The sequence below is a fragment of the Notolepis coatsorum genome, assembly GCF_963971535.1.
Source record: "Notolepis coatsorum genome assembly, chromosome: 9".
Classification (NCBI taxonomy): Eukaryota; Metazoa; Chordata; class Actinopteri; order Aulopiformes; family Paralepididae; genus Notolepis; species Notolepis coatsorum.
In genome coordinates, this window is record NC_140173.1 from 133,624,070 (window position 1) to 133,637,428 (window position 13,359).

Below are 13,359 nucleotides of genomic sequence, written 5' to 3' on the forward strand. Positions count from 1 at the left end.
ACTGAAATATTCAGTGTGCCGTGTTCCTATATGAACAAGGGGGGCATTGTAATCTGTCATCAACTGTGTGCTGGTAACATCACCTAATTAATGGCCGCATAATGGGGTCATTATGCATTTGCATTTTAACATGTCGTTTTGCTATGATCCCGGGTCGTGTGAATTCATTACCAGACACGCAACAGTTGACTTAGCCATCTATTAGTAACGCCAATTAGTTTACTGGGACGAGTTTTGGAATGCATAATAGGTCTACTACTACATTCAGTAAGGCAAGGCATCTTGTTAGAAAACGCTTCGGATATTAAACTGTGATTGTAAACTGTGACATGTTGAACAACATCCCTGTCCCATTCCCAATAATTAATGTGAAAACAGGTAGCCTATATATTTTTAACAGAGTCAGCGGTGGTTACCCCTGTGTCTTTTTTGCTGTTCTGCAAGGCCGATCTCTTTTGTGGCATATTCTCTGGATTCTGGTAGCAATAACTACTATATTGCAGATAAAAGAATATATAGGCCTGCACTCTTGACTGAAATAGATAGACCTGTAGCCTATACTTTAACCTGCATAGCAGCAAAGGAAGCCGGCTCTGGCAAATGCATGGCATGGGTGACTTCACGTGGGCATAAAATGCATCTAGTTCGGCACCTGGACGTTGGACCTTAAATATATCAGCGCAACAAACTCTAATAAATTATGTTCGGCAATTTAAAAAAATAAATAAAAAAAACACCATTCTCCTTTAACACTATGTAAGTCAATGATGATTGAGCATATTACTATTATTATATATAGACCTGGCTGACCACCGTATTTGAACTTCCAAGAAAAAATATACTGGACCAACAATAAATGACACAACCTGTTGATTGTGATAGGCTATACAGTTTGGAACTGTCAGCCTTGCCTTATAATGGTATGGCGCCCTCGACAAGGCGTCTTGACAATTTTCACATGGACCTAATGAGGGGTGGGCGGCTGGGTGGATACAAAACGTTATTCCATCAAACCGATAGAGGCTACAACCCAAAACGTTATTCCATCAAACCGATAGAGGCTACAACCCAAAACGTTATTCCATCAAACCGATAGGGGCTACAACCCAAAACATTATTCCATCAAACCGATAGAGGCTATAACCCAAAACGTTATTCCATCAAACTGATAGAGGCTATAACCCAAAACGTTATTCCATCAAACTGATAGAGGCTACAACCCAAAATGTTATTCCATCAAACCGATAGGCTACAACCCAAAACGTTATTCCATCAAACCGATAGGGGCTACAACCCAAAACGTTATTCCATCAAACCGATAGGGGCTACAACCCAAAACATTATTCCATCAAACTGATAGAGGCTACAACCCAAAACGTTATTCCATCAAACTGATAGAGGCTACAACCCAAAATGTTATTCCATCAAACCGATAGGGGCTACAACCAAAAACGTTATTCCATCAAACTGATAGAGGCTACAACCAAAAACGTTATTCCATCAAACCGATAGGGGCTACAACCCAAAACGTTATTCCATCAAACCGATAAAGGCTACAACCCAAAACGTTATTCCATCAAACCGATAAAGGCTACAACCCAAAACGTTATTCCATCAAACCAATAGGGGCTACAACCAAAAACGTTATTCCATCAAACCAATAGGGGCTACAACCCAAAACGTTATTCCATCAAACCGATAAAGGCTACAACCCAAAACGTTATTCCATCAAACCGATAAAGGCTACAACCCAAAACGTTATTCCATCAAACCGATAGGGGCTACAACCCAAAACGTTATTCCATCAAACCGATAGGGGCTACAAGTTAACAACCCAAAACGTTATTCCATCAAACCGATAGGGGCTACAACCCAAAACGTTATTCCATCAAACCGATAGGGGCTACAACCCAAAACGTTATTCCATCAAACCGATAGGGGCTACAACCCAAAACGCTATTCCATCAAACCGATAGGGGCTACAACCCAAAACGTTATTCCATCAAACCGATAGGGGCTACAACCCAAAACGTTATTCCATCAAACCGATAAAGGCTACAACCCAAAACATTATTCCATCAAACCAATAGGGGCTACAACCCAAAACGTTATTCCATCAAACCGATAAAGGCTACAACCCAAAACGTTATTCCATCAAACCGATAAAGGCTACAACCCAAAACGTTATTCCATCAAACCAATAGGGGCTACAACCCAAAACGTTATTCCATCAAACCGATAGGGGCTACAACCAAAAACGTTATTCCATCAAACCAATAGGGGCTACAACCAAAAACGTTATTCCATCAAACCGATAGGGGCTACAACCCAAAACGTTATTCCATCAAACCAATAAAGGCTACAACCCAAAACGTTATTCCATCAAACTGATAGAGGCTACAACCCAAAACGTTATTCCATCAAACCGATAGGGGCTACAACCCAAAACGTTATTCCATCAAACCGATAGGGGCTACAAGTTAACAACCCAAAATGTTATTCCATCAAACCGATAGGGGCTACAACCCAAAACGTTATTCCATCAAACCGATAGGGGCTACAACCCAAAACGTTATTCCATCAAACCGATAGGGGCTACAACCCAAAACGCTATTCCATCAAACCGATAGGGGCTACAACCCAAAACGTTATTCCATCAAACCGATAGGGGCTACAACCCAAAACGTTATTCCATCAAACCGATAGGGGCTACAACCCAAAACGTTATTCCATCAAACCGATAAAGGCTACAACCCAAAACGTTATTCCATCAAACCAATAGGGGCTACAACCAAAAACGTTATTCCATCAAACCGATAGGGGCTACAACCCAAAACGTTATTCCATCAAACCAATAAAGGCTACAACCCAAAACGTTATTCCATCAAACTGATAGAGGCTACAACCCAAAACGTTATTCCATCAAACCGATAGGGGCTACAACCCAAAACGTTATTCCATCAAACCAATAGGGGCTACAAGTTAACAACCCAAAACGTTATTCCATCAAACCGATAGGGGCTACAACCCAAAACGTTATTCCATCAAACCGATAGGGGCTACAACCCAAAACGTTATTCCATCAAACCGATAGGGGCTACAACCCAAAACGTTATTCCATCAAACCGATAGGGGCTACAACCCAAAACGTTATTCCATCAAACCGATAGGGGCTACAACCCAAAACGTTATTCCATCAAACCGATTGGGGCTACAACCCAAAACGTTACTCCATCAAACCGTCGCCCACCTCCTATTATGCCTACGTTATAGTTGTAGCTTATGTTGTTGTGTGATATTATCGGTTTGATGGAATAAAGTTTTGGGTTGTACTTGTAGCCTATAACACCATTGGTGGTATCTGCAACTTGTCAAAACATCCACATGTTACTACTAAACTGTTGCATCCCCTTATTATCACGGCTTTCTCATCGCGCGCCTGCCTTCGCATCCGGAGACAAACGCCCCCCCCCCCTCCCCCACTCAAGGTGGTGCACCTGTTCACCCCCTCCCTCCCCCCTCCTCCTCCTCCTTCAGACAGCGGCGGCTGGACTACAGTACCCAAGGCGCACTGCGCGCTCACCACCACCTCACTTTCACACAGCTCGTGCTCTGCTGCTCGCCGCTGCTGCGCCAGTCTGCCTCGCGCTCGCAGAACCAGTTCGCTTGGCCCTTCTTTTTTTTCTGCCTTCTCACTGCCTGGTGGTGTCAAGTCAACCTACGCCGAGATAATATAATCCCTCCCTCTTCCCTGTTCGAGGACTGCTTCCTATTCGCCTTCACTTCTTCTCCCCACGCCACTGGCACCATTATCGGCTTCCGCGCTGCCACCAGTGACACAGGGCGCTGCTTCCTCACACACTCTCGCCGGAGTTGAGTAGCAACAGCTCGGAACATCTGGCCGCCCGTCCCTCCCTCCGCCCCGGCTGCTCGCTCCCGTCTCTGTTTGTTGTTATGGACATTTGTATATAAAGTCAATCTAGTTTTGTCTCCGACGAAGAGGATTTGACGGAGGAAGAGGACTGCGGGCAGACATTGGAGCTTGTTGTCTGACTGTAAGTGCCTAATAATAATAATGCCAGAGTCCGGTTAGACGAGGCTCGGGAGAGTGGGTTATTATTACGGGGGGTAGAAAAGTAGCTAAAGCTTCCTACTAGCATATTATAGTCTGTTGTCTCAACAACACACAACTAGTTGCTATGTTTTTAGCGCTTCACGTGTCGTGTTTTTTAGCAGCTGTTGTTGGCATAGCACCGGGGCCTTCTTCTGCACAACACAACTGTAAATAGCTCAATAATGTGGAGCGTGGTGGCTTTACTTTTTTGTTGTTAGCCATGATGTCTCGCTATAGCTACTAGCTGCGTGGGTCAGTGTGTGTGTGCGTGGGTCTGTGTGTGTGCGTGTGTGTGTGGGTCAGTGTGTGTGTGTGGGGGGGGGGGCAGTGTGTGTGTGTGTGTGTGTGGGGGTCAGTGTGTGTGTGGGTCTGTGTGTGCGTGTGTGGGTCTGTGTGTGCGTGGGTCTGTGTGTGTGTGTTGGCTGAAGAGATTGTAATCTTGTTCTTCTGTTGTTATTTTGCCTCACAATAATAAGCACTTCATCTCATTAGAGTGTGTTGGCATAGCTCGACAATTAGGTTACTATTAATTATTAATTAATTTGATCGTTTAGGCTACATTAAATACCACGAAGTTTTGGACTACTAGACCGATTTTTTTTTATTCATGCCAGCTGCAACTTAAGCTTTATAATGTGCTGACTGGTGTGGATAGAGTTGGTGAAGTCTTGTGTGTTGCTATTTGACTGACATGATTCCATGTAACGACACATTTACACACTATACATCAACTGTGGTTTGTAACATTGTAATTGTATATATATATATCTGTTAGAGAGAGAGAGAGAAAGATGCAAACTGGAGAGGGTGACGTCTATGATTCCAGTTGTGAGTTTAATCTGTGAGAAAATAAATCATTGTATGTGCCCCCTCTCAAAAGTAGGGTCTGTGGTCGAGCCTGCTTAAGTCTGAGATGAGACCTATCCCAAATAATTAATTTGTTTTAAAAAGTGTTAACTATTAGTGTACGAGTTCCAAAACATATTATAGTGTAAAAAAAAACTAGTTCATATTATACGTTACTTATACAATTTTATTGTATACAAGATAGGTTCACGTGTTGCTTATAGAGCTCCACATTATTGCGAGCGGGCGAGTATTTTAAAAAAAGTCTTGTTTATTTCCTATCAAAGATCCCTGGAGATCTCACACGCCATAACCTACTTTCACTAAAGCAAGCGGCGCCTGTAATAAGTTGGCCCGGGCCCATTAAGGGTAAGGGCGTGTATACCTTTTGTTTAGGATTTCACTCATGAGGTCTATATAAGGATTCCCATTGTTTTCTCATTCGTTTTCTGTGTGTCTGACAGTTGTCCGAAGGGGGGCGAATGAAGGCAAGGCAGTGGCGAGGGGTGGGCTGCGGAGGAGGGCAACTGAACCGTAAAGGCGAAAACAATATCAGCTGCGTGGGTCTGTCAGTTGCAAATTGCTGTCTTGGCCTTTGTTTATAGTTACTGGAAGGAGAGAGAGAAGAAAGAAGAGAAGAAGGAAGAACAAACTCGAGGGGTATTTAAATTGCACTGGAGGGGAGTAAACTAGGTTAGAACACATGGCCCTATTTTGTAAACTTCTCCTTAAACTCTTAGCTGAAGTTGTAGTAGCCTGGTAGGTAGTGACAGTTGCGATAGTGTGTGCGTGTGTGTGTAGGGGGGGGGGGGGGGGGGGGGGGAGCAGCTGTGTGAATTGGCGAATAGTATACTTTCTTTTTCTTTTACGTTTTATAACTGAATCAGCAAGTCCGCTGTATTTATTACTACACCCCATTTTCCGTTCCCAGAGAGAGAGCGAAAGAGAGACAAAGTTGTGTGTGTGTGCATGTGCGGTTGGTTCGAATGAAAAGAGGAGTCTGGTGGCAGGAGTGTAGAGGAGGCAGCATATGGCGGCAGAAAGAGCACAGCTGGAGGTAGCATTTCCATCTGAGCATGATGTCAGAGCAGCTGACAGGCTGCCATCCTAGCCCCCCACCTCCTCCCTCCTTCCCCACACCCCCTCCCTCCTCCTCTGTCCCTTTATTGTGAGGCAGAGCTGGGAGAGTTTGTACTCTGTGTGTGTGTCTCTCTCTGTGTGTGTTTTTGTGTGTGTGTGTATGTGACTGTGTACTCGACGATCATCATCATCAGCGCCAGGGAACGAGGAGGAGGAGTGAGGTGGTATCTCGTCCTCCCTCCCTCCGGCCTCCCTCCCTCCCTCCCTCCCTTCCAACATCTCCTCTCCACTTTGCATCTGTCCCTCACAGTTTGAGCAGCGTTTTCTTCTCTTTTTTTTCTCTCTCTCTCTCTCTCTCTCTCTCTCTCTCTCTCTCTCTCTCTCTCTCTCTCTCTCTCCCCCCCTTCCCTCCACCACCTCCTCCTCCCCCTCCTCCTCCTCCTCCTCACCTCTTCTCTCCTCATCTTCTACCCACTCATTGATTCAGGGAGAGAGAGAGAATGAGAGAATGAGAGAGTGAGAGACAGAGACACAGCCAAAGCCGGAGTCAGAGCAAGCTATTCAGGGCTACAGCGGACTTAATCAAGTTGATGCATACTGCCGCAGGTACCGTTGTCTGTGTGTGTGTGTGTGTGTGTGTGTTAGAGAGAGAGAGTTCAGGGGGGTTTTGGGGCAGTTTTGTTTTCTGGAACCTCTGATGTGCGTGTGTGTGTGTGTGTTAGGTCTGGTGTGACTTGTGTTAATTGTTGCGACAGGCTGAAGATTGTAAAGTCTTGTTGAGTGTCAGTCTGAAGTGATGATGGTGGCGTGGGGAGAATGTTGTCTTAGCCTGTGCAACTTGGGGAAAATGTATTTTAAAAACCACAGTATTTGGATGCTTATTGTTGAACTTATTATTACGTTTCCTGGCTGTGTTGTTGGGGTGATGTAGCGAGGTGTCCAGTCAAAGCGTCCAGTCAGTGATTTTAAAGATCTGTGTTTTAGATTTGATTTGCAAATTGTCCCAAGAAATGTTTAAGTTGAGTTCATTCACTCATTTATTTGGACTTTGTTTAAACCTAGTTATTTATTGTTTGATTATTTATTTATTGAGACTTTTGGGTTAATATTAGCACTTACTGTAAACATTAAATTATTTTGCATTTCTTAAACTTGAGCAAGGCAAATATTTGTCCTTTTTATTTAATAGAATATTTAGTAATAGATAATTAAACAGTGCAAGAAATAACCACAGTGAATATTTATTGAGAAAAAAACCAGCTTCTTTCAGTTAAACAGAATTCACTGTGAATTGACTTGAAAGCGTGCGCTATCCCCCGTCCGCCGCCTCGCCTTGTACAGAGTTAGCCCCCCCCCCCCCCTGCTGTCGGCCGGGTCGGGTAGAGGAGACTAATTTAGAAGTTGCAGATTTGAGCTGCCTGAATTGGCTAGACAGCTGTAATCGCAGCTCTCCCCCCCCTCCTAGTCCTTAATCTCTTTATCTGGCTAGCAGCTGCCATATGGCCGCCGTCAGCTGATCAGATGTTGGTAAGCCTCCTTCTCGTCCCCGGCCCTCCCAGCTTCTCTCTCTCCCTCCCCTGTTGCTGTCTGTCCCTTGACCAGACCCCTCGCCTGCCTGCCTGCCTGCCTGCCGTAGCTCTCCCAGCTGGGTCCAGGCTGTACTGTAGCTCACACGAGTAGACGGGCTTGAACTGAGTTGCCTGCCCGTCCCGTCCCGTAGACTCCGTCTCCCCCCCCTCTCTCTCTCTCTCATGCCCGCCGCCACACCACCATCTTTATTTTTAGCCATCTTTAAGGATTAGGATGGATGCGCAACAAGCAGGGCACTTACAGTGATTGTATTGTAAATCTCCTTCTTCTTCTTGGTGCGGTGGGAGGGATGTGGGGTGGGGTTGGGGGGTAGCGAGAGAGGGAGGGGAGGAGGACAGCTTCTACCGGGACGGATGTTGCCGGGGGTTTCTCGTAACATTCAATTGGGTGGTGGTGATTGGGTGGGTGGGTGGGGGGGGGGGGGGGGTTGCTGGATGGTGGTGGTGGGGGGGCACCCTTGTCCGCATCACCCTTGTCCCCATAAGCCCCTCATTAAGAAGCAGTCTGACTAGGGCCGAGGAGGGAGAGCGCAGACCACACACACACACACAGAGTCACATGCACGCACACACACAGTCACAGTCACATGCACGCACACATACACTCACACACTTCGTTTTTAGTCTCATCCAAATGAGGTGATTTAAGTGCTTTGGTTAACGAACGCTGTGAAGAGCGGAGACAAATCCACTTGGTTAACAGGTGGCTTTTTTTTTAACGCTTGTTTCGTGACCGTTTACACACTTTTAATTCTCGCCATCATTATACCTACTTATAGCTAAAACGCTGTTGAGGGGATATTTTTTATCAATTTAACCAATTTTAAAATCTCTTCCTTCCTGCCCACGCAAGCTTGTTTTTTTTCAGGGAGTTTGATGAGCCTCAACGTTTTATTTTTATGGTTATTATTTTAATTGTTTTAATTTAGTAGCCAGCCAAACGAGGGACAAGCCTTTTCTTTTTCTTCCTCAACTGCTACTCCGATAGTCTTTTAGCTAGCCGTTTACCTGTGGAGGTGGTTGATGGTAAGTTGGTTGGTTGTGTGTGTTGTGTACGTGAGGACAGTGTGTACAGCTGAAAGCCGGTTACCTAAAAGGGGCCGTGCCAGGCCGAAGTGGGTTAATAAAAATAACTAGCATCGGTGCAGCGACTGTCCAGGAGTTGCAGGGAGAGGAGTTAGCGAGAGAGAGAGAGAGAGAGAGAGAGAGAGAGAGAGGGGGGAGAGGGAGAGAGGGAGAGAGAGAGGATAGATAGCGGGGAGGAGGGAAGGATAAGTGTTGTGTCGTCTGCGTCGATCTCTCTAGTTGTGAAAAGGAAAGAACTGCACTACGGTTGTGATCAACTTGACGGTGATTTACATTTTCTTTCCAGAATTTAGAAGTTTTTTTCAATTTGTCTATTTGTCCATTTCATAAAATGTGGTTTCATCTGAAGGAAAGTGTAGGCCTACAACGTGTGTTGTTTTGTTGTTGAAAGCAGAAATCAACCGATTGTTGTAGAGTTTTCTTTTTATTATGATTATTTGTAGTCGTTTCTTTTTATTGACCGAGGGGTCAGTACTCAATGTGTCTTATGTTATGTTGTGTGACTCGATGTGTCGTCGTGGCGACTTGGCTTTCACTGAAAGAGAAGGAAGCGAACAGGTTGACCTTTAGTGAACTTTATGACAGATGTATCCTTATCTAGTGTCGGATAGAAGGGGAAAGAAAAGTGACTTTTCAGGAATTGAAGAGGAGGGACATGAGAAAAACCTCTGTTCAGATTGACCTCCGCGTCTCGTTGAAATTGTACATTGAGGTTTGAATCTATTGCAGTAGGCTGAGGGTCATGTTGTGTAATCGGATCATATTCAATTCAAGTAAAAAACACTGAGAACCACTGAAATTGGACTGGGACAACACAACAGTACTATACATAGAAAAAAAAGTAGCACATTAGGAATTTGGCCAGTTGCTAAACATCGTTGATAAGTCATGCGATTCCAAAATATATCTCTATGTGAGTCGGTGTGGAAGGTTGTGTGTGTGTAATATGTATGTGAAGTGGAATATCATTAAAATGTGTCCACAATGCAGAGTGTTTTCATTGCATCTCCTACAGCGGCTGTATGATACAGACAAAATATCACATTTCCTACTGGGGCTGTATGATACAGAGAAAAGATCACATTCCTACCGGGGCTGTACGATACAAATACAATATCACATTGTGATTATTTTAGCAGATATTGCTAAATGGATGATTATGATGATTTTCCGTTAAATCTTTCCTTTATAATGTTTTATCAAGTCTTCTTATGTATAGACTCTAGATTTCCCTTTCCCTCTCAGTAGCTCTACTACTGCACTTTGCTGTGGGAAATACCCAGTAACCTATAGCCTTACGGTACCTTATGAATTATATATAATTGTGCAACTGTGTTTTCATGACTTTTACCTGCTCCCAGGTTTGCTTTCTGTAGGCTCTCCCGCTCTCTCGCTCTCTTGCTCTTGCTCTCTCTCGCTCTCTTGCTCTTGCTCTCTCTCTCTCTTGCTCTCTCTCTCTCTCTCTCTCTCTCTCTCTCTCTCTCTCTCTCTCTCTCTCTCTCTCTCTCTCTCCTCTCTCTCTCTTCTCTCTCTCTCTCTCTCTCTCTCTCTCTCTATCTCTCGTTTAATATCTTCAACTATTCTTGTTTCTGGCATCCTTCTCTCATGTCTAAATCTGTATATAAAAATGTCATGATATCCAAGCAAAGATGCAGCGCGGGGGGGGGGGGGGGCACACGTCTAAATGAGATTCTCCTTGAACTCTTAAATGTGTTAAGATACGTCAAGCAAATGTATGGGTGCCTGTCAAATTGTCAATATAATTTTATCATCAAAGTGACTGTAGGTGTCATGGATCAAGTAAAATGATTTCACACTCAAAAGATGGATTCAGAGAGCCCTTATATGTAGCCCGTGTCTTGTTAGTGTTGGTTTACCCTGCGAGTTAACAGCTGTATTGCACACCGTCTTCAGCCAGGCGGGACGCACCCTCCCCCATTAGGAGCTCATCTTAATTTCCTTGATTAAAAGTGTGACATCAGTCACTAGGACATTGATGACATGTTTCAATGACTCTCTCCTCTCTCCCCCTCTCTCTCTCTCTCTCTCTGTCCAGGTTTGAGGACGACAGAATGGAGTTTCCGGACCACAGCAGACATTTGCTCCAGTGTCTGAGCGAGCAGCGTCATCAGGGCTTCCTGTGCGACACCACGGTGCTGGTGGGCGACGCCCAGTTCCGCGCCCATCGTGCCGTCCTGGCGTCATGCAGCATGTACTTCCACCTCTTCTACAAGGACCAGCTGGACAAGCGCGACGTGGTGCACCTCAACAGCGACATCGTCACGGCGCCGGCCTTCGCCCTGCTGCTGGAGTTCATGTACGAGGGCAAGCTGCAGTTCCACTCGCTGCCTGTGGAGGACGTGCTGGCGGCGGCCAGCTACCTGCACATGTACGACATCGTCAAGGTGTGCAAGAAGCGCCTGAAGCAGAAGTCCACGACCGAGGCCGACAGCACGCGCCGCGAGGACGACGGCGGCGGCTCCGCCTACTCGGACAAAGCGACAGCCTCTCGGACGGCTCCACCGGCCGCCCGCCACCGCCGACCTGCCGCCCAGCGACGAGGAGGAAGACGGGGCCAAGCCGGAGGGAAGGGCCCTGTGGCTGAGGCTACCCTCCTCAGAGAGACCGGCCACCCCAGCCACCGCTACGGCCAGCCCGGGGCGCGGGGAGCCTGAGACTCCTGCTGCAGGAGGGAAGCTGCTGTCCCCGGCCGGAAGCCCCACCAGCTCCACTGGCTCTCTGTCTCAGAGGTCCCAGCGCTCTGCGGGCTCCCGCGGCGTCCGCAGGGGCAGGAGGGTGTCAGCCGACGCGGCTGACTGTGTCCTGGACTGTCAGTCAAGCCTGTCGCCGGTAGCAACCACAGCAACCACCACCACCAGTCATATTTCAGTGGGGCAGCGACACCGGACAGTCTGCAGAGTCCATTGGTCCAGGTGAAGGTGGAGAGGCCGGGGCTTCAGACGAGGAAGAGGAGCTCAGGGGCGGGACTATGCCATGGAGCACAGCGGCATTACCAAGGCCACGCTCCCCGCGCCCACGGGGTGCTGAACCACCACGGGGTGGGGGGGCCTCTGTCGGCCCAGCGGCGCCTGGGTCTGGAGGCCCACCTGTCGGCTCTACGCGAGGCCTCTCTGGCCACCGAGCTGGGGAGGGACGAGAAGGCCACGGCGGCCGGCGAGGACGAGGACATGCTGGGGGGGGAGCGCGCGCGCCCAGGCCGAGGCGGCCAGCATAGACAGCGCCCTGCTGCCTTACGTCTCCAACATGCTGTCGGCGCCCCACCCCCAGATCTTCATGTGCCCGCTGTGCAACAAGGTGTTCCCCTCCCCCCACATCCTGCAGATCCACCTCAGCTCACACTTCCGGGAGCAGGAGGCGTGCGCGCCAAGCCGGTCGGCGACGTCAACGTGCCCACTGCTCCATCTGCGGCAAGACCTTCTCCTGCATGTACACGCTGAAGCGCCACGAGCGGACTCACTCCGGCGAGAAGCCCTACACCTGCACCACCTGCGGCAAGAGCTTCCAGTACTCGCACAACCTCAGCCGCCACGCCGTGGTGCACACGCGCGAGAAGCCGCACGCCTGCAAGTGGTGCGACGGCGCTTCACGCAGTCCGGGGACCTCTACCGACACATCCGCAAGTCCACTGCGAACTGGTCAACTCGCTGTCGGTGAAGAGCGAGCCGATGGCACTGCCCAACGTCAGGGACTGGGCGATAGAGGACAGCTCCAGGAACTGTGGAAGTAGAGACACGAGACTTATGGGGTTAGATGGAGGGATGAGCAGACAGAGAGAGAGAGAGAGGGGAGGAGGGCAGAGAGGTAAGGGGAGCTGAAAAGGAAGGCGGTCGATTTGTCGGGGGATGGAATCATTTTCTTGTACTTTGCAAAATCTCATTCAATTGCACTTTAATAGCACATGAAAATGTTACTACTGATTTTTTTTTGTTTAGGGTCCTTTTGTTTATCCTATTCTATTTTTTATCCGGTTTGTTTATTCTTGTTTCTTTAGTTTTTTTTTTTTTTTTACGTCGAAGAATATGGGTCCAGGTGAGAGTGTCTTCTTGCCGTGAGAGTTTTGTTCACTTCGCTGTGTGTTTTCCACCCACACACACACCATTACACTGGCTACCGTCTCCGATACTGGCCCAGCCCCAGCTCCATAGACAAAACCCTACGGCAGAGATCAGGTCAAAATACACTGAAATGAGAAGAAGAAAAAAAACTATGAACACTAAAACGGGTACAGTGTGAACCATCACAAGTTATATCGGGGGTCAATTCACCTTTCAGTTTCAATCAGTTCAGCAGGTGAACTCTTCCTTCAATTTGACAAATAATTATCGTCCGCAAACAACGCACGATATCCGTTTACATTTTCAAATTGATTGGTTTGGAAGTGAATTGTCTCTTGACCTTTACCCCCCCCACACACACACACACTGTTTGAAGAGTGTGTGTGTGGTGTACAATACTGCACTACTAAATTCACCTGACGCATGTGTGCGTGTGAGTGAATGTGATTCTGTATGTGTGTTGTTATTGTGTACCGGCCTCTGCGTGGAGGTTTGTGAAGCACTGCCCTGCTTCCCTTAAGCTCTTTGGGGGGAAAGCTGACTGATATGATCTATAAGACAGACTGAC

The 13,359-nt window shown here is 47.3% G+C and overlaps 1 protein-coding gene across 1 annotated transcript; it reads left to right on the forward strand.

The window, feature by feature from the left end:
* Positions 1 to 10,787: 10,787 nt before the first annotated feature.
* On the forward strand, positions 10,788 to 12,463 carry zbtb18 (zinc finger and BTB domain containing 18; the record flags this gene model as incomplete). Its single annotated transcript, XM_084321766.1, is given in 13 exon segments — positions 10,788 to 11,211; positions 11,214 to 11,246; positions 11,249 to 11,542; positions 11,545 to 11,664; positions 11,667 to 11,698; positions 11,701 to 11,760; positions 11,763 to 11,927; positions 11,929 to 12,085; positions 12,088 to 12,126; positions 12,129 to 12,307; positions 12,313 to 12,355; positions 12,358 to 12,441; positions 12,444 to 12,463. Coding segments are annotated over 13 exon segments (1,650 nt in total).
* Positions 12,464 to 13,359: the final 896 nt, after the last annotated feature.